Source organism: Alnus glutinosa, chromosome 1, assembly GCF_958979055.1.
Source record: "Alnus glutinosa chromosome 1, dhAlnGlut1.1, whole genome shotgun sequence".
Lineage (NCBI taxonomy): Eukaryota > Viridiplantae > Streptophyta > Magnoliopsida > Fagales > Betulaceae > Alnus > Alnus glutinosa.
The window spans coordinates 45086626-45108298 of NC_084886.1; the positions used below are offsets into that span (position 1 = coordinate 45086626).

The 21673-nt window shown below is 35.0% G+C and overlaps 1 protein-coding gene across 2 annotated transcripts; it reads left to right on the plus strand.

Annotated features, from left to right (window-relative positions):
• Positions 1-5639: 5639 nt before the first annotated feature.
• Positions 5640-20018, plus strand: LOC133852214 (uncharacterized). 2 transcript variants are annotated; one of them, XM_062288925.1, is made up of 12 exons: positions 5640-5750; positions 5865-6189; positions 6833-6927; positions 8382-8439; positions 10824-11018; positions 11513-11589; positions 15587-15669; positions 16522-16573; positions 17740-17808; positions 18353-18439; positions 18525-18586; positions 19588-20018. In XM_062288925.1, the coding sequence occupies exons 2-12, from the start codon at positions 6072-6074 to the stop codon at positions 19817-19819; spliced, it is 1128 nt and encodes a 375-aa protein (XP_062144909.1). In that variant the 5' UTR covers positions 5640-5750; positions 5865-6071; the 3' UTR covers positions 19820-20018. The 2 variants fall into 2 exon arrangements, with proteins under 2 accessions (XP_062144909.1, XP_062144902.1); XM_062288918.1 differs by having other exon boundaries at positions 5716-6189.
• Positions 20019-21673: the final 1655 nt, after the last annotated feature.

Here is a 21673-nt window from a genome sequence, read left to right on the forward strand (position 1 = left end):
AAGTGGTTTTTTGTTTTACTTAAAAAAAAAAAAAAATCATAGAAAGTGTCATGTTTGGAAGTGCATTTCAAAAAAATGGGGATTTGAAAATTTCATGTGACTACTAAACCAAACGCTTAACTGCGATCAAAAGTGTAGAATCGCGATTTTACCAAACACAATTACGTTTTGAAATCGTTATTTTTCAAATCGCATGTTTTAAAATCGTTAAACCAAACATACACTAAGACTTTAACGTAAAGAATACCTAGCTAGCGATAGGGATTACTGTGGTTTTGGAGTAATGCTATATGTAGGATTCATGTCTTCATTTTATCCCTCGAAATGTAATATGGCTTCTAAAATCACAATTTTATCAAAATTCAATAGTGATAAATCATAAATTAAATGAAAATTTCAAAAATAATGTTACCTTTAGACTTTAGGGGATAAAAACGGAACGTGAGTTGTGCGTATAGCATTTTTGAGGTTTTGAGTTGTTTCATTCTTAACAATCAAAGAAAAAAATGTTGCCCCAAGTCCAAGGAGGTGATTAACAAGAAGCGCTTTTAGATTTATTTGCTTGAGCTATCAAGTCCTTATGCTAAAAAGTGTAATATATATGCAAAAAAAAAAAAAAAAAAGGATCAAACTGACAAATTTGATTTAAAAATGTGTTATAATTATGTGACATAAAGATTAAAAAAAAAAAATTATATTTTTGCTCTTTTAAGAAAAGTTTTCTTACACATAAAACAAAATTTTAACCAAGTTAGCCCATACTTATTTAGAAAATTAATGTGATAAGATCAATGAGAAGATATTAAGCTTGAGAACAAAATGTCCCCCCCCCCCCCCCCCCCCATTAGCATGGTGGAGTCCATTTTCCCCTGTTTTTGCTTATTTGAAGGGTCAAGAAACTTGGGCAGTGGAATATGTCAAAAGTTTAATCAATTAAAACCCATTTGCTTTTTTTCCATTAAAGAGCCAAAAGGTCTTCGCAGAAAGGTCAAAAAGCAGAAGCATATATATATATATTCCACATTACGCGGCCAGCAGAAGCCTTTCCATTCATACCAACACAAACGAAACACCTATTAAAACTATCTTAATTGGAGTTTATGCATAATTATATATATATATATATAAAACATAAAAATGGGGCAACAGAGTAATGCACCATATTGTCCACACAAATGGAACCACAGTAGTAGCACCACGCATCTAGAATAGAGTAGCTTTGAGATGTAAAAGAGACTGTCAATGGCCTAAAAAGATGAATTATATAATAATAGTATGTCTGAAAGGTTATGATTTGATATTTCACTGCCTTGGAAAGTTGGCCAATGGGAAAAGATTAGGTGCCTCAAGTGGCTTCACTTCTTTCTTTTTTTTTTTTTAGTTAAATATTCTATTAGCACTTAAGTTTTAAGTATTTTTAAATTTAATATCTCTGGTTTATTTTATATCATAGATGGTACATGAATTAAGAGTAAAAACTTATTTGGTACTTCTTTTAGATTTTTTGTCCAAATTTTAACGGTTTGCCACGTGTCAACCGCTAAAGTTGGCATAATTATTTTTTTTATATAGTGCCACATGTCAACCTCAGCGGTTAACACGTGGCGAGCCATTAAAATTTGGACAGAAAATCTAACAAAAATATCAAATGAGTTTTTACCTCTAATTCAAGTACCACCTATGATACAAAACAAAACTGAGATGCTAAATTTAAAAACACTTAAAACTCAGGTACTAATAGGGTATTTAACCATTTTCTTTTCTTTGAAGTTTATCATTTTTACAATCTCACTCTAAAGTTTAAAAACTCTCAATTTAGTTATAGAACTTTAAAAAATTTGTAGCCTCCCATTAGAGTTCAAGTTAAATTAGACGGTCAAAGGAAAAGTGATTATTATACTCCTGTAAACTTTATGAAATTACAAAATTACTCTTAAATTACAAGACTGGAGAAATACAAGGGGTATTTTGGAAATTTCCCACCCTTAAGTAAATCCTAACGGTAATTGAAATTGTAAAAAAAATAGAAGTTTGATATACTAAATTGAGAGTTTTTGAACTTTTTTTAAAGAGATTGCAAAAGCGATGAAAATTCATAAAGGTTAAATGAAGTTTTTTTTTTTTTTTTTAATCAACCCATTATGTTCCCAAAAATTATTTATTAGTTAAATTTGAAAAAAAAAAAAAAAAATCTTCACTTTTTTTTTAAAAAAAATTTTAATCTAAGTGAAATGAGAACAATCTGGTTTATAGTTGAGATTTTGTTTTATTATATCTAACAATCCATAATGTTATGTCATTTAAAATTTTAAATGACATGAAAACATATACAACATTAAATATCTGTAAAACCTAATTTAAATCATAAAATCGATCCTCTCAATTTCAATTGATCTTCTTATCCCTTTGTAATCTATCGAGGTTTTTTGCCATTACGTGACTTTAAATTTAGGATAGGGATTTTTGGTGCAACCAAATAAAAAGTAATTATTAAAATAAAATATTTTGAAGAATATTTATATTGGAAATATTTTTACGTACTGAGAAAATATTTTATATAAAAAGAAATTAAAACAAAAAGGTTGATAAACGACGTTTGTGGATGTCGTAGAGGGTATAATTTCAAAATAAATGGTACGAAAAAGAGAAATATGCGTGTCCAATACATGTCGGAGAATCTTTTGAATCATTTATAAATTGACATCAGTGGAAAAATATTTACTCATATATTCAAAAATAAATAAATAAATAAATAAAAAATTACTCACAGCTTTTCTACGTTTTCACTATAATTGGTTGTTGCGTCGCAATAGCTCATAAGATAAGGCAATACAACTTTTTAGCTATGGTTGTGGACTCATGCTACAAGTTTGTTATTACAGTTTTCGGTCAGGTGACGTGTTAATTTTTGATTCATTTTTTTTTTTTTTTTGTATTTCAAGCTTTTGGTTATTTGCAAAACAGCAAGAACACGCGGGGAGTTGGCTAGTGTTCATCCCTCTAATGCTTAAGTTCGTGAATAATTTTTGGGAATAAGGATAAGATAAATCATAATGTTCAAATACCTGGGTTAGGGATTATTTATAGGCATATCGAAGCAGTTGGAGGATATGAGAGTCTCGAATTTTTTGGCACTACGAATCCGTCCCGAAATGGGCATGGACAAGGGTTCCAGATTTCCAGGAACCCCAAAATTTCCTCTGAGATGGATAGCCTGATTTGACCCCGCAAATCTATGGGCATTAAATGGAGCGTATTTCTGTCCTTGTAAGTTTCTGATGTGTCAGGGTAGGTGTACTTTGGTCCTATGAACCTTGGCAGAGCCTTTGGGGCAAGGTTATCCGCGTATCCCTCTCATGTCTTTGTAAGGTGATCCCAAGGCAGAGTCTCTAGAGTGGGTATACACTCTCGAACGGGTGCTCAGGACATCCATTTAATTGTGCAGTCTATATCTAATATTTAGACGTCCGACCGGATCACCTCAGTTTGGTTTATTAGAACGGGTCTCGACTAGGTCACGGGCCTACTTGTTCTCAGGAATGGTAATTTTCCTAACAATTTTTTTTAAAAAAATAAATAAATAAAATATATTGTTTTCGGATATCCTCATTTTTTAAAAAAATTTTGAAAAGTAGTTATTGTTAGGTGCAATTGTTATTTTTATAAAAATATTTATATTTAACGATTTTTATGGTTTGCATCCCTATAAAATAGAGAAAAATGCTATTTAAGAAACTATTTTCCCCAATGACATTTTTTAGAGTTTAGATTGTTAAAAGTCACATGTGGCACACATGATTGATATGCCGTCCAAAAACACGGAAAAACTTAACATAAATGGTTAACTTGTCATAATTTGGTAGTTTGTAGGGGTTGAATATCATTTTTTGAACTTTATAGTCTAAAATGTAAAAGTGGTTATGTTTCGAGAAGTAAAATGTATTTTCTCAAAAAAAAAAAAAAAGTGAACAATGTTGCACTAGATTTAGTAATTTTCTCACTCTTTCTCAAACACGCATAATTTTTTTGTCTTTCTCTTTGTTTTGTTAGCAACCAAAAACTATATAAGAACGAAAGTCAATTGGGATGCAACGGTGGATAACAAGAATGGGCGTGTTGGAGTTGGAATTGTTATCCGAGATTTTGAGGGTGCCATTATAGCTGCAAGAAGTACCATGAAAAAAATTCATGGTTGCCCTTGTGGTTGTCGAAGTATTTTGGCAGCTTTTTTATGTTGTGGAGCTGTGTAATGAGATGGGATTTGTTAACATAATTTGAAAAGGAGACACTCTATAGATTATAAACGCAGTCAAAACAATAGGCAATAATTGGAGTAAGCTTGAACACATAGTAGATGGAATCAAAGATGGGCTGAGCCAGATGAGGTTATGAAAAATCGAATATGCCAAGCCAAATGCGAACTTAGTCGCTCATACAATAGCTAAATAAGCTATTTTGTGTGTTATATATAGAATTTAGGGTCAAAGAAACTCTAAAATATATTTGTGGTATTATTTTTAAGGAGCCTTATACCCTTAGCTGATTGAAGCTTTATTTAATAAAGATTGTTATTATTATATAAAAAAAAATTGCAAATTTGAATGTAATTGGGAAGATAAGCACCCGGAAACTAAAGACTAATTCAACAACAAAACACTTGCTATTATTTTATCTTCCCATAACGGAAAATACTCAAAACAAATAAATTAAAAGATAAGTAAATTTAACAATTTAATTTATTTTTCTTTTTGCCTTTTTGCTTTTATATTTTCTGGTCAACCATCAACTTTTTCGTACTCAACAACCAACTCAGCACAGAAAAGAAGCTTTCTGTCCTTTTTAGCTTTTCTCGGAATTTGCTGTTCGTAGCTTTTTCCTTTTCCTTATCTTCTTATTCTTATGCCCTCTACCACTAAAACAGCATTCCTAGCATCAAGTCTACTTGCCTATCAACACATGCAGCATCCTGATTACTCCACTTATTTATTAACTATATATAACCACAGTATCACTCTTTCTTTCTTTTCTTCTTCTTCTTTTTTTTTTTTTTTTTTTTTTTTTTTTTTTTAACAATAATCTATTTTTATAAAAAAATAAGGGACCCTAAGGTCAATATAGTAAAGGATAACCTTGGCTGACTTTTGAATAATAGAAAGGTACTTACTAGACCACTCCAAAAAAAAAAAAAAAAAAAAAAAAAAAAAAAAAAAAAAAAAAAACTCAAAAATATGAAATTTGTCACCTAATTGCGCATAATATGGGTAAAAAAAAAAATTTGAATGTTATCAGAGATATTATAATTTTTATTATAATTTATAAAGTCTTTAGAAATCAATATGATAATTTATAATTAATAAAATAATTAAGCAATATCATTCTTCTGACGTAGTAAGTGTTATCCATTTACTGTCACATTATTTGCAAGAAAATTGTAGTATCGAGAAAAAAAAAAAAAAAAAAAAAAAAAATCTAGGACCCACCAGAATATAAGTCCCCATAATTATATAAGCTGACGTGGCTCAGTTTTATTGGGCCCCTCCAAAAGAGCTTTTTAATTTTCCAGCTCAAAAATATTAATTATATATTCTCGTTGTTTTCGTTTTTTTAATGGGGTGAATAGTTGTCATTGTTTTCGTCATCGATATCAGCCCAGAAAGTGAAAGAAACCAAAAAGAAAATGGATTGCATAATTCTTGCCGTCACTTTCCAAATTTCAACGGCTCCAAACACTCTCATGTAGAATTGTTTTGGTAAACTCGCAGAGCCGTGTGTATTCACTGTGGCATCTCGTATATATATAATTTATATAAAGCCTCTCTTTCCCGGTCACTTTCAGTCACATTACATCACAATGCTTGTTTCAGACTCAAACGCTAACAAAGCTCAAAACTCAGAAGTGGGTGTTTGATATTTAAGCATTTAAGGCCTTCTGAAGCCCCGTAGACACTCAGAAATGGAGCTTCTGCTAATGGGTTCCTGAATATTTTGTTATCCTCTAAATTGGGTGTTTGGCAAATATTTCTTCTTGGGTTGCTTTGGAATTGTGCTTTGGGTGGGAGGAGTAGAAGAAAATGATGAGCTTCAAGGAGTTTTGGACCAAGAAGACGTTGATAGGTCTTGGCTTGGGACAGTTTCTCTCACTTTTGATCACTTCCACTGGCTTCACATCTTCTGAACTCGCTAAAAGAGGTATGGTTGCCTTCATGTATGTTGCATCTTAACCGGAAATTAAAATTTTTTGACTGGCCCTGCAAACAGTAATCTTTTTTTTTTGACTGGCCCTGCAAACATTAATCTCATCAATGATTTATTTGAATTTAAGTCTATTTCTGGATTAATATTGTAATCGTTTCCAAACATTTTGGCATATGCATTTGTTCTTAGATGTTTCAATTATAGTAAATGTTACTGTTTCTTTGACATATCCGATGGGGATTGGGGAATGAAAACTTGTCGATTTTTTTTCATATTTTAATCAAGGGAAGCCAATATTCATGTCTCTGTGTCTATTTATTCTATTATATTCACACAACTTTATAGTGGTTTAAGAATTTGTTTATCATCAATCGGCTCTTGCTTGGTTGGTTTGAGTGTGGTAAGGTTGAGTTCAAGGTGTTCTGTCTAAGTTTCTTATGTACATATTTTTCTTTTCACCCCACCAATAAAAGAAAAGAAAAGAACAGGAAAAGAAAAAAGGAAGATTTTCTTTTTAGGGGTCATGTTTCTGATGTATAAGGTCGGATAAAATATTGTTTACTTTATTTTTGGAATTTATTCATGGAATTTATTCATTTTTTTTTTTTTTTTGGTAATAATTTGTCATGTTCTGTAGGAATTAATGCTCCAACTTCACAGTCTTTTCTAAACTATGTACTCTTGGTGATTGTCTATGGAAGCATTGCGCTTTACCGGAACAAACCACTCAAGGTTATCCTCTATGCTTTTATTTTTTTATTTGCTTTAATTTTTTTTGAGGATTTTCTAAAACACCTATATTCAAATGGTTTTTTGATTATTATATATGAAGTTTACTCAGTCGACTGATGGGTAATAAGGAAGCACTATTCTCATAGGATGAGTGCAGCCAGGAAGAGATGCCCAGACCGCTTACTAAACAAAGCAAGATGTTAACCATTGGAAATTGTTACATCTTTAAGTCTTGAAGCTTCTCCTAAGGGATAGTATGTAACCTTGAATTTTTTGATGGTTTGGATGTGAACCAGAGACCAGTGGCTCTGAAGGCTCAAAAGGACATTTACTAGAATCAGTCATTAAAGTTTTTTACATGGGTAGCGAACCAAGCTGGGGCGTTGGCCTTAGAGAGCATGTTTTCCTTGATAAGCAGATAAAACCCCTCTTGGTGATGATTTCCTAGATGAATGTGAAAACTACGCATAGCAAGCATGGGTATTGTTCCTTTTGTGTGCCCTTCAGCAATCACAAATTAGAGATAACTAGTTATGATTGTGATGATATATCTTGCGTTATTTGGATATGAGACTTTCTGGTTTGAACACCAAATATGGTTTTTCATCTTATAAAGGCATACTAATTGAACTAGCTCAAAGCACTAAATTATTTCCTGCAATCATAATTTCACTGGCAGATGCACAAATAAAAGCATTCCCAGTTCAATATGCATTAAAAAAAATGTAGCATTGATTAGAAAAAGAAAGAGAGAAGAAGAATAACAATCTATTAAATAAGTAATAAAAGATTATAATCTGTAAAATAACAGTCAGTTTTCTTGTATGTATTAGTTTGGAAATGTGGTGCAACTGCTTTGTTTCAATCTATGTCCATTTCTTCGTTTAATTGTGAAACAATTGTTGAACTTAATTGAGCAAATGGAATTATTCATGCAAATCAAGGTCCCAGTGATTGGTGATATATGCAGACAAGGCCGAGAAAAGATCCTTTTTGATATCATCCTAATAAGGGGAGACAGAGGAATGATGATGGCTAATAGCATAGAATCAAATTTGCCAGTTCATGTGAATATGTGCTTATAGTTAATATTTGATGGTTGCATTTGAATTAATTTGTCAGAAAATTTATATGAAATTGCTGCAACTTGAACCTTGCTTTATGGAGCAGCGTTTTCGAGCACTAAGGAATGACATAGTCATGATTAGTTTTTATAATTTTTATGGTGGATGAGTAGAAGGAATCCTGAATCCTGATTAACTGTCCTTGGAGGTGATGAGGGAGTGAAATGGTTTAAGAAGAGCAGTATCAGTACCCATGAGATGTGTAAGGTGAAGATGAGGAGAAAGGGCCCAATACTTCATTAGTTAGTGCTTTCATGGTTTTCATTTCCTTTTTTCTAATGTCAAATATTTAAAGGCTAGCTACTTTATCTTCTTTTAAACTTCGTGCAGGCAAAATGGTATTACTACATACCTCTTGGATTGGTAGATGTGGAAGGCAATTTTCTTGGTGAGAATATCTATCTCGTTCTCTATGTCATGTGTATTTAGTTTGATGCACTGTATGCATGTGTACCGTTCATTTGTTTATTATTGTTTAGCTTTTATGTGTTGATTTAAAATTATGTTATTTTTCAATCTGGTGGATGTTATCTCTGTAACACTGAGTAACTGCATTTATCTAACATCAATAAATATAATGGCATCAATTCTATAAAGCTCGTTATGTTCTTTTTGGTTGATATTTTGCCTAGCTTTTTTTTTTTTTTTTTTTTTTTTTTCTTCTTTTTTTTTTTTTTTTTTTATTTTTTTTTTTTTTTTTTTTTTTTTTTTTTTTTTTTTTTTATCTTTTTGAATAGCAAGAAGACTCATTCTTCTTTAAATTCAAACTTTCTACACATTTCTCGAAGTTATAGTGGAGTATGATTTAGAAACTTTTGTCAGAAGGTGCATAATAGTTTGACTAAAAGCACACACTCAAAGAGATAGCTGCACACTGATTTCTGTATTAAGAATCTCCATCCTGGTGCAAACAATACAATGCAATCCAAGCATCTTGTGGAGAAGCACATGCATGCAGCATGCACGCACACTTGCATGGACATCACTCTTTGCCTGGGAGGCTTGGTTACCAAGGTCTTCATGTTTTTTCTTTTTCATCTTATGGATTTCTGCCTTTATTACAATGCATGTATACATCTATCATAAATGTGTTCCTTTTTTATATTTTTTTTAGGGTAAGGTGAGTAATTATATAAAACAGAAACCAACTGTACTAGAGCACAGGGGCACTCAATAAAAAATAATATAATAATACTGGCTGAATTGGAACATGTAGTTACATGCTTATGAGAAAAGTAGTTAGCCTAGAAATCATTCTAATGATTCTGTTGCAATCTTGATGATTCATCTGTATGTGCATTCCTATTACAATTCAGAAGTCAATCCAGAGTAAAATCTCTACCAAGAGACAGAATTTTCTCACAAATGGCTTATTTGTATTATGTCTAGAGAACTTATTCATACTTTATAGTTTATACCTGCGGGGTGCAGTCCAAATCTAATGACTCTGAATTAGAACCTTAATTCAAAATTTACATTTGGAAGTACTTATGATAATATTTGATTGAGATGAACAAGAATGCTGGCAGCCAATGAGGTTTCAAACTATAGGCAGACTCTTATTTGAAGATGGCAATCCAAATAGTCAGACTCTGGATTGCACTATTAACTATGAAAAGAAGGGGGGACAATCACAAAGAGGGAGAGGACAGGGGAGGGGCTCAAAAGGTGTCTTATGAAACCCAAAAATAGTATTGTGGAATGTTAGAGGGTTGAATGCGCTTAATAAAGAGGGGGGTGGGGGTAAAGCAGAATGTCAAGAAAGAAAATTAAAGTAAGATTGATATAAGGTGTTGACAAACTACAAAACTAGTTCATTTTGGTTTTGAATCAATTTTGAAAACTGAAAAGTAAACTAACTTAATTTTTAGTGGTTTGAATACATGCAATTTGTCGTAGACTATATATCATATATATACATAGTAAGTTTTTAAAACACATGTACATATAAGAATACAAATACAAATACAAATGAATAGGCAAAAATGTGTATGAGTTTACGTTATATTTCGGGTTCAATTTTGATATAGAGTGGAGATTGATTTAAGGTTAACTGCCATTAAAATAGCGGAATAAAAGATATGCAAAGAAGAAAACGCTTACCTTTTTTTCTTTTTGTTCAATCCCTGAAGTTGGTTTTGGTGGTAACTAGAAAAAGAAAGAATTGGTGAACAGAGACAAAGAGAGAACAATTACAACAATGAAAGTCTTATGATAGGAGAATTAAATTACTAGAAATTTGTAAGGGAGAAAATGAAAATTCAATACCTAGCTCTTTTTTGGGATTATATACACTTGAATTTTGAACAAAAAATTATCTAATAATGTTTTGATGTTTTGGGAGAATTTTGACGTATAATATGGTATATTTGACACAAAATTTCATTTCTTTTTTCATGGGTTCTTTTTCATGTGTCAAAATGTGCTTAATATGTTATTTGTATGGGTCTCGGCTCATACCCTGAGTTGTGTTACTTTTGTAGAGTTTTTAATTTCCTGCTCATTTGTTTCCTCTGATTATGGGCACTTTTGTATACTTCCTGTGTACTAAGGTTGCGCCTCTCTGTGCTTTTTAATGATATGACATTATTTATTAAAAAAAAAAAAAAAATGGGTTCTTTTTAATTTGGTAATTTTTAACAGTTATCAGTCCCTTTATCATTTTTTAAGTCCATTTAAGCTTTTCCTAGGATCAATTTAAAGATAAAATTATGTTTCTTGAAATGATTTCATTTTGAACTGCAACTGATCTACTCTCCATTTGATGTGCAGTGGTGAAGGCCTATCAATACACATCTTTGACAAGTATCATGCTTCTAGATTGTTGGTCAATCCCGTCTGTCATGGTTCTTACTTGGATTTTCTTGAAAACTAAATATAGATTCAGAAAGATAGTTGGTGTAGTTGTTTGTATCGCTGGCCTTATTGTTGTTGTTTTTTCGGATGTTCATGCTGGTGACAGAGCAGGTAAACAACACCTTCTGTATCATCTATTTGATCTTAGCTGACTTCCAGTTTAAGTTAATGTTATTTATTGGGTTAATTACCTTTACACCCTCAAACTGCTTACGAGTTGCCCTTATGAACTACCACGTGTCACACTCAGGCTGCTTGAACTATCATTCGTTAGCAAAAACTTCCCTCCGTTAGTTAAAATTGTTAAAAACAATGTAAAATGCAAAAACTTCCAGTTTTAGTTTTTAAATATTTTTTATTTTATTTTATTTGAGGGTATTTTCATCCTTTTACACATTGCATATTTCGTCTGATTTAACAAGATTCCATAATGGCAGGGTTTTTTTGTAAGAAAATGGTAGTTCAATGCAACTGAGTGTGACATGTGGTAATTTATGGGAATGAGTGTCGGTTTGAGGGGGGTAAAGGTAATTGACCCTAATATATTTTACATCTGTCTGATTAAGTAGTTGTTCTGATGTCATATGCACTGTTATGGCTTCTAGGAGGGAGCAACCCCCGTAAAGGAGATGCATTTGTTGTTGCTGGTGCTACGCTATATGCTGTCAGTAATGTCAGCGAGGTAAGCTAATGATATGGATTCAGGTATTCTTAAATGGATGCGTTTTGTTATGAACATGGTGGCGTGGCATATTATTTCGTTCCCATAATTATATGGGAAATCTGGTGGAAATTGATCAACGTAAGAAAGTCGTTCCTTTGTCCAAAGTGGTGGACGTATCACCTTCTTTTTCCCCCTTTTCTTGAATTCCGTGGTTTCACTCTTCTTTGTCCATCATTACCTTCTTCCTTTTCTCCCATCACCATTTTTATATCATTATTATTATTACTATTTCTATTATTATTAGTATTACTATTACAATTATTACATCATCATCATTATTAGTTTTATTATGACTATCATTATTATCACCATTATTATCGTTTCTTTGGTCCTAACGCTTTACTTATTGCTCTTTTTTTTTCCTTTTTTTTTTTTTTTTATGAGTAATAATTTATTAGAAGAAGAGGCAAAGTCCTCATACACGAAAAGAATACAAGATATGCAACCACCCTAATCGTCACGAAAATCTAAAGTTCACAAAATCTACAAGATTTGAGGAGGAAAAATTAGGAATATAAATTACAACCCAATCTAAGAGAGATCTACAAAAGGAGGATTTTAAACATAGCATATTAGATTCGCAATTCTTTTATAAGCGCCGATTTCTTTCTCCTCAAATGCTCAATAATGCAGGAATAACTTTTCAGATGGGCTCTTTGGAGTGTCCCCACCTCTGAGTCTTCCAACAATGAAGTAGCTCTAGGATATTGTTGGGCATGACTCATGAAACTCCGAATAAGTTGAGAGAACCAATTGCAAATCTTGCTAGTAAATTCACAATGAATGAGAAGGTGGTTTACGGTCTTGTTTTTTTTTTTTTTTTGCAAAGGCAGCATCAATTAGCAAGAGTAAGACCCCGCCTCCTAAGATTATCCATCGTAAGGACTTTTCCCGAAGTTGCTGTCCAAGTGAAGAAAGCAATGTGTGGTGGAGCCTTAACCTTCCAAACACTCTTCCGCGGGAACAAACAAGACTTTTCGACTGTAAAAGGTTATAGTAGCTCTTCACTTCATAGCCGTGATTGCATGTTGGGGTCCTCAACATACAATTTGTCTCCCCCTGATGGCTTTTCAAGTACTAAAGGTCGAGGAATATGACAAGGTACTCCAGCTCCCAATTCTGGACTGCCTGAAGAAACTCGGATTCCAATGGATATATGTGCCGGAGGGGTCCAAGTAATCCGACACTAAAGCCTCTTTGTTACAGCTATAGAATTAGAGTTCTAGGAATGAGGACTTGAGAGCCACTTTTCCGTATCAAACATCATGTCAAAAAAGAATACAAGACCCCCCCCCTCCCCCCCCAACTCTCCAGCCATTCCTAATTTTCCTCCAATTGCCCACCCCGTATGGCTCTACCTCTGGATCCCATACTTTCAACAATCATCTATCTCCAAAGGCAATTCTCTTCTTGTGCTAATCTCCAAAGCCATTTTTCTAGTAAAGCTCTATTAAACAACATGAGGTTTTTCACACCCAATCATTTTCTAGGAGTTGGGGAGCAAATAGTCTTCCATTTCCCTAGATGAAGCTTAGGCTCACCACCTATTCCATCCCAAAAAAAAGTCCATTTGAAGACCCTAAAAAAACTGACTGCTCTTATTATTATCAAGGTCAATGTATGATAAATCTGAGTAAACGTGCGATTTAAATTCACTCATTCACTTTTTAATTTTGAAAATTAGACGCCCGAGTTTTCGATTATTCTCAATAGATCCCTCCGTGAGTTTCCGAATTAAGTTTACCGTAGATCGTTAGTGTCACGTCAGCATTTTTTTTATTTTTTTTATTAAAATAATATTTTTGTTATTTTATTAAAAATTAAAATCTAAAAAATATATTCTAAAAACAAAACCTAAAAAAAGAAAAATGTTAAAAAACCTAAAAAGACCTTCAACCTCTTCAACCTAAAAAACTCTTCTTCAACCTCTTCATCTTCTTCTTCAACCATCTTCAACCACTGGGTTAGACCCCATGGCCGCAAGCGAGTTGTGCGTTCTTTGAAAAACACGACATAGAGTGTGCTGATTTTGGGCGTTCTCTCAAAATCGGAAGGAGACAAATGGGGCATGAGTTCTTTACACTTGGAAGAATCTAGAGATGGGTTTGAGAGAATAGAAGATACCTAGCTGGGCAAACTCTGGTTGGAAGGTTGTGGATGGTACTTATCAAAAAAAAAAAAAAAAAAAAAGGTTGTGGATGGCTATGGAGCTATAATGGCGGTGGAGGCTGAGGCTGAGGCTGAGGAGGTTGGTCCTGGTGGTGGTGGGCGGTAGAGGTCATGCAGGTTAAGGGGTGCGTGACGGGATAGAAGATAGGTGTGGATTTGGTGATAGGGAGCCTTCTCAAATCCATTGAATACTGAAAAATACTAAACATGATCGGAGTATTAGAAGTTTTAATCGAAGAGTAAGTATCATATGCCTCCTCAAATCCATGTCACCAATTCATTCCCGAGATAGGAAGCCAATATTGCAAGCTGAAACAAGCAGAAATGAGTTCAAATCAACATGATGCAGCTATCAGTTATGAAAAATACAGGACATGTGAGCTAAAACCATGATGGTAATCGATTGGAAACAAAAACCTGATTATGAGGGTTGCCATTTAAAGGCCAGAGTGAAGAAGCTTGCATATAATAACTTGATGCGGCTGCAAAATCTCTACTTTTGGAATCAGCATCCACATATAAATGGTATCAGAGCCATTGCCCAACTTTAGAGGGGGAGAGCGTGCACAAGCGCATGAGGGTCACTAGCGGGCACTTGTTGAGACGTCAATAATGGAGTGATCCTATGAGGATCGCCAGCGAGGACGCTAGGGTCCCAAGAGGGGGTGATTGTGATGTCCCACATTGCCTGGGTATGGGAACGATGATCTGCTTATATGTATATTCGCACCCTTCTTGACACAATACGTTTTAAAGCTGTGATGATTATAAACTTATCAAAATTCCGCAGTTAAGCGTACTTATGCGAGAGTAATACCAGGATGGGTGACCCCCTGAGAAGTTTGGTTTGGGGGAGCCAAAAGCGGATAATATTGTGTCGTTAGAAGTAGGTTGTTACAATCCATTCCATTAGAAAGTTGATAGAATCCATTAATGTGTCACATCAGCACTAACCATATTGTTTAATTTATTATTATTATTATAAGTGGCATGTGTCACAATATGATTAGTGTTGATGTGGCACATTAACATATTCTGTTAACTTTTTTAACGACTGGCCTTTTTTTTTTTACTTACCCCAAGAAGTGTTTATTCACTTTTTAAACCCTAGGGAGCTATTCGTTACAACCTCAAACTAGAGGGACCAATTTGGCAATTTTTCCTTATTAGGGATTATGCAAATAGTCTTCCAGTTCACTAGAGAGATTTTTGAAGACCCTCCAAAAACTGACAGCTCTTATTGTTGTTGTTGTTATTTTGTCCTTCCCTCACCCCTTTTCTTTCTTTGTTCTACTCCCTTCATGGGTTTGACCTTAGCAGCCCCTCAACTGTTTTTTTTTTCCTTCCCTTTTGATCACACTTATGCTCATTTGGAATTGCTTGAGCACGAGAACGAAATATGATAAGAGGAGTAAATTCCATTGTCTACTAATGATCACCTTTTTATGCACCATTCAGATCTCTCTCTCTCTCTCGCGTGCGCGCACAAACTCACCCACCCACCCATCCCCACACAACTTATCCCTTATTTGAAGCCAGTGGGAGTTTGATTTTTTTTTTCTTCTTCTTTTAATGGTGGTATGAGATCTTCCTTATTATGGGTTCAAAGATTTGATTTAATGGTTAATGGGAAAAAAAAATAAAAAAATCATTTTGTTGTTCATTCCAAGTCAGTTTGGCTCCTTCACCAGGTGGACACTCAGGAGTACTATATAATTGGTGGATTTATTTTTAATAGTTAATTACGATTTTTCACAGTCAAACCTTGATTTTCTTTTCAATGCAGGAGTTTCTTGTGAAGAATGCTGATAGGGTTGAACTCATGGCAATGCTGGGTCTTTTTGGTGCCATAATTAGTGCTATCCAAATGTATCCTTGATTTTTTATTATTATATGAGGGTTAGGAGATTATGTAGTTCAGATAATTATTTTTAGGTGTCAATTCGCTTGATATATAAGCTATGTTTGCCAACATACTGTATTCTTGTTTTCCGTATTTAGTTTGAATTTCTCACTCTTTTCAAATACGTTTACAAATAACTCAAAATATAAAACAATTATCAAAATACAAAACATTTTTTATAAACCTGTATTCTTACCTTGTTGTAGGAATATTTTGACTAAACAAATGCTCAACTATTGTAGGGGCAGGAGCTAACTTATTATTTTAAAAAAGTTAAAAAAGAAAATGTATTAGAGTGGTTGTGTGATCATCCTAAGTGGAGGAGGGGTGGCCATGCGACCACCACAACAGGATAGGGGCGGTTGTGCGGCCACCTCTCCTTCACTGAGGGTGGCCACTCTCTCTCTCTCTCTCTCTCTCTCTCTCTCTCTCTCTCTCTATTTTTTGATAAAAAAAAAAAAAGAGTTATCTCTACATCTGTTTGGGTTTTTCTCAAAATAAGCAAATTTATTCCATAGAAAACATTTTCTCAAATGTGGACCCCACTAGAATACATTTCTAAAAACACTTCTCACCTTCATGTCACATCAAAACACTTTTTCAAACTAAAAAAAAAAAACTTAACCAAATACATTAACAGACATGACCATATGCTTTAGAAAAGCTTATTTCATCAGGTCAACTGAACGTTATTGCATATTAATTCCAATACACTTGAGTTTTAGATGTAATGACAAACAAGCTATACAATCTTAAGGTGTGTTGTTTTATATATACGATTCTGTTCTATAAGGTGTGGCCCTTAATGATTCATATAGAAGCATTCTTGAGCGCAATGAGCTCAAATCCATTCAGTGGTCAGCTGGGGCAGTAACTCTCTCTCTCTCTCTCTCTCTCTCTCTCTCTAAATCCATCCTCTTAGAGAGGCATCTAACTTTATAATATTTATAACTTTGATATAAGTTTATGAAGCAAATTACTTCAGTGGCAAGGTAGCTTATGGAGACAAAAAATCACAGGTTGTAATATGATAGTAAAAAATGTTCAATATTATATCTTTAAGCCAATATAAAATTCTCTGTGGCATATAAATATTCCTTCCCTCCTTTTGGTTGCTGAGGAAACTTTGGGAAAGAGAAAAAAGAAATTTAATATTGCATCTCACAATTAATGCTGCACTTTGTTTCTGAAAAATTGAAAATTTGACTTCAACTAAGCCACTGATAGCTGTGATTGGTTCAGTTAAGATTGTTGTTTCCTGTGGCATTGGCACCACATAAAAAGATCCAAGTCTTACAGTTTTCTTTTCTTCATTCTCTTGTCTGACCAATTGAATGGAGGGAAATTTTTGTCCAAAATCTCCTAGTTGATTTTTGGTTCACAATTTCTGCATGCAAATTTATATTCGAGGAATGCTAGACATCCAAACACTTTTTTCCAAAATTTAGTTCCAACCTAATGTGTCACAATTCCATGAGATTTATCATTTTGGGAAGTGTGCCACAATTTCATAGGATTTTGACACATCAGGTTGGAACCTAATTCTAGAAAGAAAATGTTGGGATGTCTAGCATTTCTCTTTATATTCACCTCAATTTTGGTCCAAAAAGAAATATTGTGATAAATTTTTTTTAAAGAAGGCTCTCTCTCTCTTTCTCTCCAAGCCCGGGTTGTGTATAATATAATGACATTTACAAAATATAGTTAGTCGAGCTGTAAAATCCAAGAGTTACGTACATTATTTTGGTTAAGAAATTTCAGCAGAAGAAATTTTGAGGAATTATATATTTGGTTTTGAAGTTTTACCCGGGATAAATATCCAGAGAAAATACTTCAATGAATACATCAGTAAAACCATTCAAGATTTCATATTCATTCAAGAGGAAGATAGTTAGATTAAAAATAGATATAAATGTTTGGGTTTTCCCAGACCTTGTGGTTCTTTGATAAAGCAATGATTTTTCCTATACTTTGTTTTTATATATAGAAATTCAGACATTATATTTGACATGATTTTGTTCATTTTGCGGTGTCAGGCACTTCCTTTTGTTGGATTTTCGGTGGCTATGTTTCTCTTTTACTCATTAGTCCCAATTTTGCTTAAGGTATGGGTTGGAAATTTCCAGGACTTGTATGTTTGATTCTCTACTTGTTCCCCCTAAATGGGTAAGAATATAGCCTAACGATGTGATGAAGAGTCTAAAATTGAAGCCTGAAGGGCGATGATTGATAAGAGCAATATAATTTCTATTACTGCCCTTACGTTGGCCTTTGTTCTCTGTTTGAGCTGTTTATCAGTAAAGGCTTTGGTTATAGTTTTTTTTTCCTTTTTTTTTTCTTGATGAATCTTGACACCCCCATAGAGGACACTAAAATTTTCTCTTTTCAAAGAAACTTTAGAAGTTCCTATTCTTTCCTTATATAAATTTGTATTATTATATTAATATATGAAGGGCCTCTTGCCTTGGCTTTGTGAGGGGAGAGGGGGTGAGGGGACTGGGGAATATCTTAGGTTCAAATTGCTTACCTAATGTAAAAAAGAGGGATCTTAGGTTCAAATATTGCATAGCAAAATGCTATGTTAAATATCTTGGGATTTATTATCTACCTCAGAACTTTGCCTGCTGAAGGTTTTTTTCCCCCTTGCAGATTAATGGATCCACAATGCTTAACTTGTCTTTATTGACCTCAGATATGTGGTCTGTCTTGATTCGCATCTTTGCTTACAATGAAAAGGTTTGTAAGCTAATTGGTATCATCAATCTTATAGTAAAAGTTCCAATCACATTTAATTGCATCTAAAGCCAATAATCCTTGTCAGGTTGACTGGATGTACTTTGTGGCCTTTGCTGCTGTTACTGTTGGGATTGTTATTTATTCAGGGTAAGTAATTTTGCGTTCTTTTTGGAATATTTTCTCATTATTGTAGGTAGGTAGGGCTTAAAAAGAAAATCCTAAACATGAATACTTGAATTTGAGGGAACTTTGGTTGACTAATATTGGTGGGTCTTAATTCATACAAAATTTGGATTGAATATAGGCCTGGTTAGGCTTGTAAACATGCTTGAGATCAGGTAACTCTATATGATGTTAACTGCCACCGAGCTAGTTGAGCTTTGTGAGAGGCTTAAGATAAACATCTATCCTGTTAGGCTTTGACCACCCAATAGCTCATCTGTGCTGTTCTCATCTCAGCTTTATTTTTGTTGGTCTTTTAGTTACAAGTACACTCTAACTTCAACCTGTTTTTCTGTGTTGGATTTGCTGATGCAATAACTGAATCCCCCATTCACTGTTTCTGAGGGTACTAATAAAAAATAAATACTCCTTGTCTACATCTTTATTAAGCATGTGCAATATAGCCTATAATACACAAATCATAATCTTGAATGGAGCCATCACCATAATGGATAGAAGCTGGAATTAAAATGACTAATGTTCCCTCATTTTATTTTGGGACAAGGGAAGGGATGAATAATGTAAACTTGGTTTCCTTGAACAGATATTTAGAGGTCTTGATCAGCCTTCAGCTGGATTTAGACCTTTCTTCTTGCACACCCAATTACCGAAACTGTGTTTTGATTGTAGGGATCAGTTGCACTTTCAGTGGTGTTTCATAAATTTTGTGAATTGTATTGTATGATAGAACATAAATGACCAATTTCTTCTCTTTGCAGAAGATCTTTGATTAACTTCTCTTTGCAAATCTTGAAAATGGCCAATTTCTTGCACATGGTTACCCCCAAAATAAGGAAAAACAATTATTGCCTGTTTTGTGTTGTGTGGTCTCAGTCTGATTCCTGTGTGATAGTTTTCTCTTCTTTTTTTTTTTCTGCTGGCAGACTAATATAGGCCTATGCCCGGTGTTCTGATCTTTAATGCAGGGGTCACATAGAGGAGGATCAACGGCATGCTGATGTTACTGATGAAGATGCTGAACGAAGCAAACGTTTTGACGAGGAAGCTGGTTCAGGAAGTCGCTACCGAGGAACTGTAGCCTGGAGCTCAAAAACAGGGGAGAGCAGCAAGCATGATATTGCTGCCACTAGTGGTGCACAGAGGGAAGATGTTGAGAACAAGCACATGGGAAAAGATGTACAAGAGAAGAAATCATGATTAAGAATCAGAATCAGGGATAGCTCTCATCTCTTTCTTATTTGTGGCGGGAGCAGGAGTGGACTAAGCAGTGCTGCTGCCATCAAGGTAGAGTTTATAGATTCTATATTGACCTTGGTGGGATTTTCATTTGAACAATTTGAATAATAAGCAATCAGGGCGTTGAAAATAAAAATGTAAATCAGGTGCTGGTTCTCAATTTTGTTTTCTTTGTTCTTTGTTCTTTCCCTTTTCCCCCCCTCCAGTTGACATTATAAATGCGTATAGTATTTATTGAAACTGATTTTGTTATGGGCCTATTGGTGAGATCAACTAAGAATACCCTTGACAGCAGCAGCCCATGGTAGCAGAAGAGAAACAGCCCACCTCATCTATTCACCTACACCTAGAGGGGATATTCACCTAGCTTCTAGAATAAATCCACCTCATCTATGTTATTGCTTTCTCTGTAACGGTGCTCCTAAAGCATCTTTCATTGTATTCCTTTAGTCATATAGGTGGCAGGACAGCTGGCAATCGGTTAGAATATATTCTAACCGATTGGCCTATTAAAGGAAGGAAAAGGATGGACAGATATGTGCAGAAATTAAGAAGAGTTTCCATTGTATTGAGAGATCGGGCCTCTCTAAGAGCCCTCCTCAATATTCAGTCACTATTATCCTCATTTTGTTCCCCTTTCTACTCTCTTCATAAGAAAACCCCTTACAAGTGGTATCAGAGCTAGTCTTTCTTACCCATCGCTTCTGCCTTTTCCCTCTCTCCCTGCCCAAATTTTTTTTTTTTTTTTTTCTCTCTGCTTTCTCATGGCTGACGGTACTCGTCTTGCCCACCTCACCGATTCCTTAAAAACTTGCCAGGACCACATTGCCCAGCAAGAATCCACTAATGTCGCTGTTCAACACCAGCTGACCGAGTTAACCGACATGTTCCGAACTTTTCTGGCCACGCAGCCCAGACCTCCCCCGGAGCGACCACCACCTGATGAGGCTCCTCATTTTCAGCTTCATGTTGCTCCCGGACGTGCTGATCAACCTCCGCATGCTCGTAACGGGCGTGCTGCTCTGGAGGGTCGGGACGACCATCGAGTTCAGAGAGACCACCTTCGCCAAGGAGGTCCTGATGGTTGGGACATGCGGGAAGAGCGTCATTTTCGTTTTGAGGATGACTATCCAGAGCATAACAGGGAGGAGCGCTTGTTTCCGGCTAGGCCTTTTCGTCTGGACTTTCCGCGTTTTGATGGTGAAAATCCAGCCAATTGGTCTTACAAGGCGAACCAGTTCTTTGATTATTATCAAACTCCCCTGTACCAACGTCTCCGCATCGCCTCCTTCCACATGGAGGGGGAAGCGCTTATCTGGTTCCAAGATGCCGACGATGCTGGCCAGTTTCCCACTTGGGACGTTTTCCTTCAGTCTCTGCTTACCCGCTTTGGACCGACATATGACGACCCAATGGAGTCATTGATGCGTCTTCGTCAAGTCTCCTCTGTGTCGGACTATACGTCCCAGTTTGAGGCCCTCTCAAACCGTTTGCGTGGGATTTCTGAATCCAACCGCCTTAGCTGTTTTCTGAGCGGACTCAAGGATGACATCCGTTTGCCAGTCAGGATGCTTCATCCCCCTAACTTGGTGGCAGCATTTGGGTTGGCTAAGTTACAAGAGGAGTACATTCTCACCTCTCGCAGGCCGCTCCGTTCTTCTTCTTCTTACTCTTTTGGCCGTCACCAGTCTTGGGGCCAGTCCAGCAGCTCCCCTGCTACTTCGAGCCCTTCTTTACCCTCATCCCAGGTTCCATTGGCCTTACCTGCTAAGAGTCCTTCCGGGCTTCCCATCCAGCGCATTTCACCAGCTCAAA

Coding starts and splice junctions, on each gene's coding strand:
- LOC133852214 (XM_062288925.1), top strand. CDS start 6,072: ATGATGAGCTTCAAGGAGTTTTGGACCAAGAAGACGTTGATAGGTCTT. Junction 11,019..11,512: donor TCATGCTGGTGACAGAGCAG/GTAAACAACACC, acceptor TATGGCTTCTAG/GAGGGAGCAACCCCCGTAAA. Junction 18,440..18,524: donor TCTTTGCTTACAATGAAAAG/GTTTGTAAGCTA, acceptor AATCCTTGTCAG/GTTGACTGGATGTACTTTGT.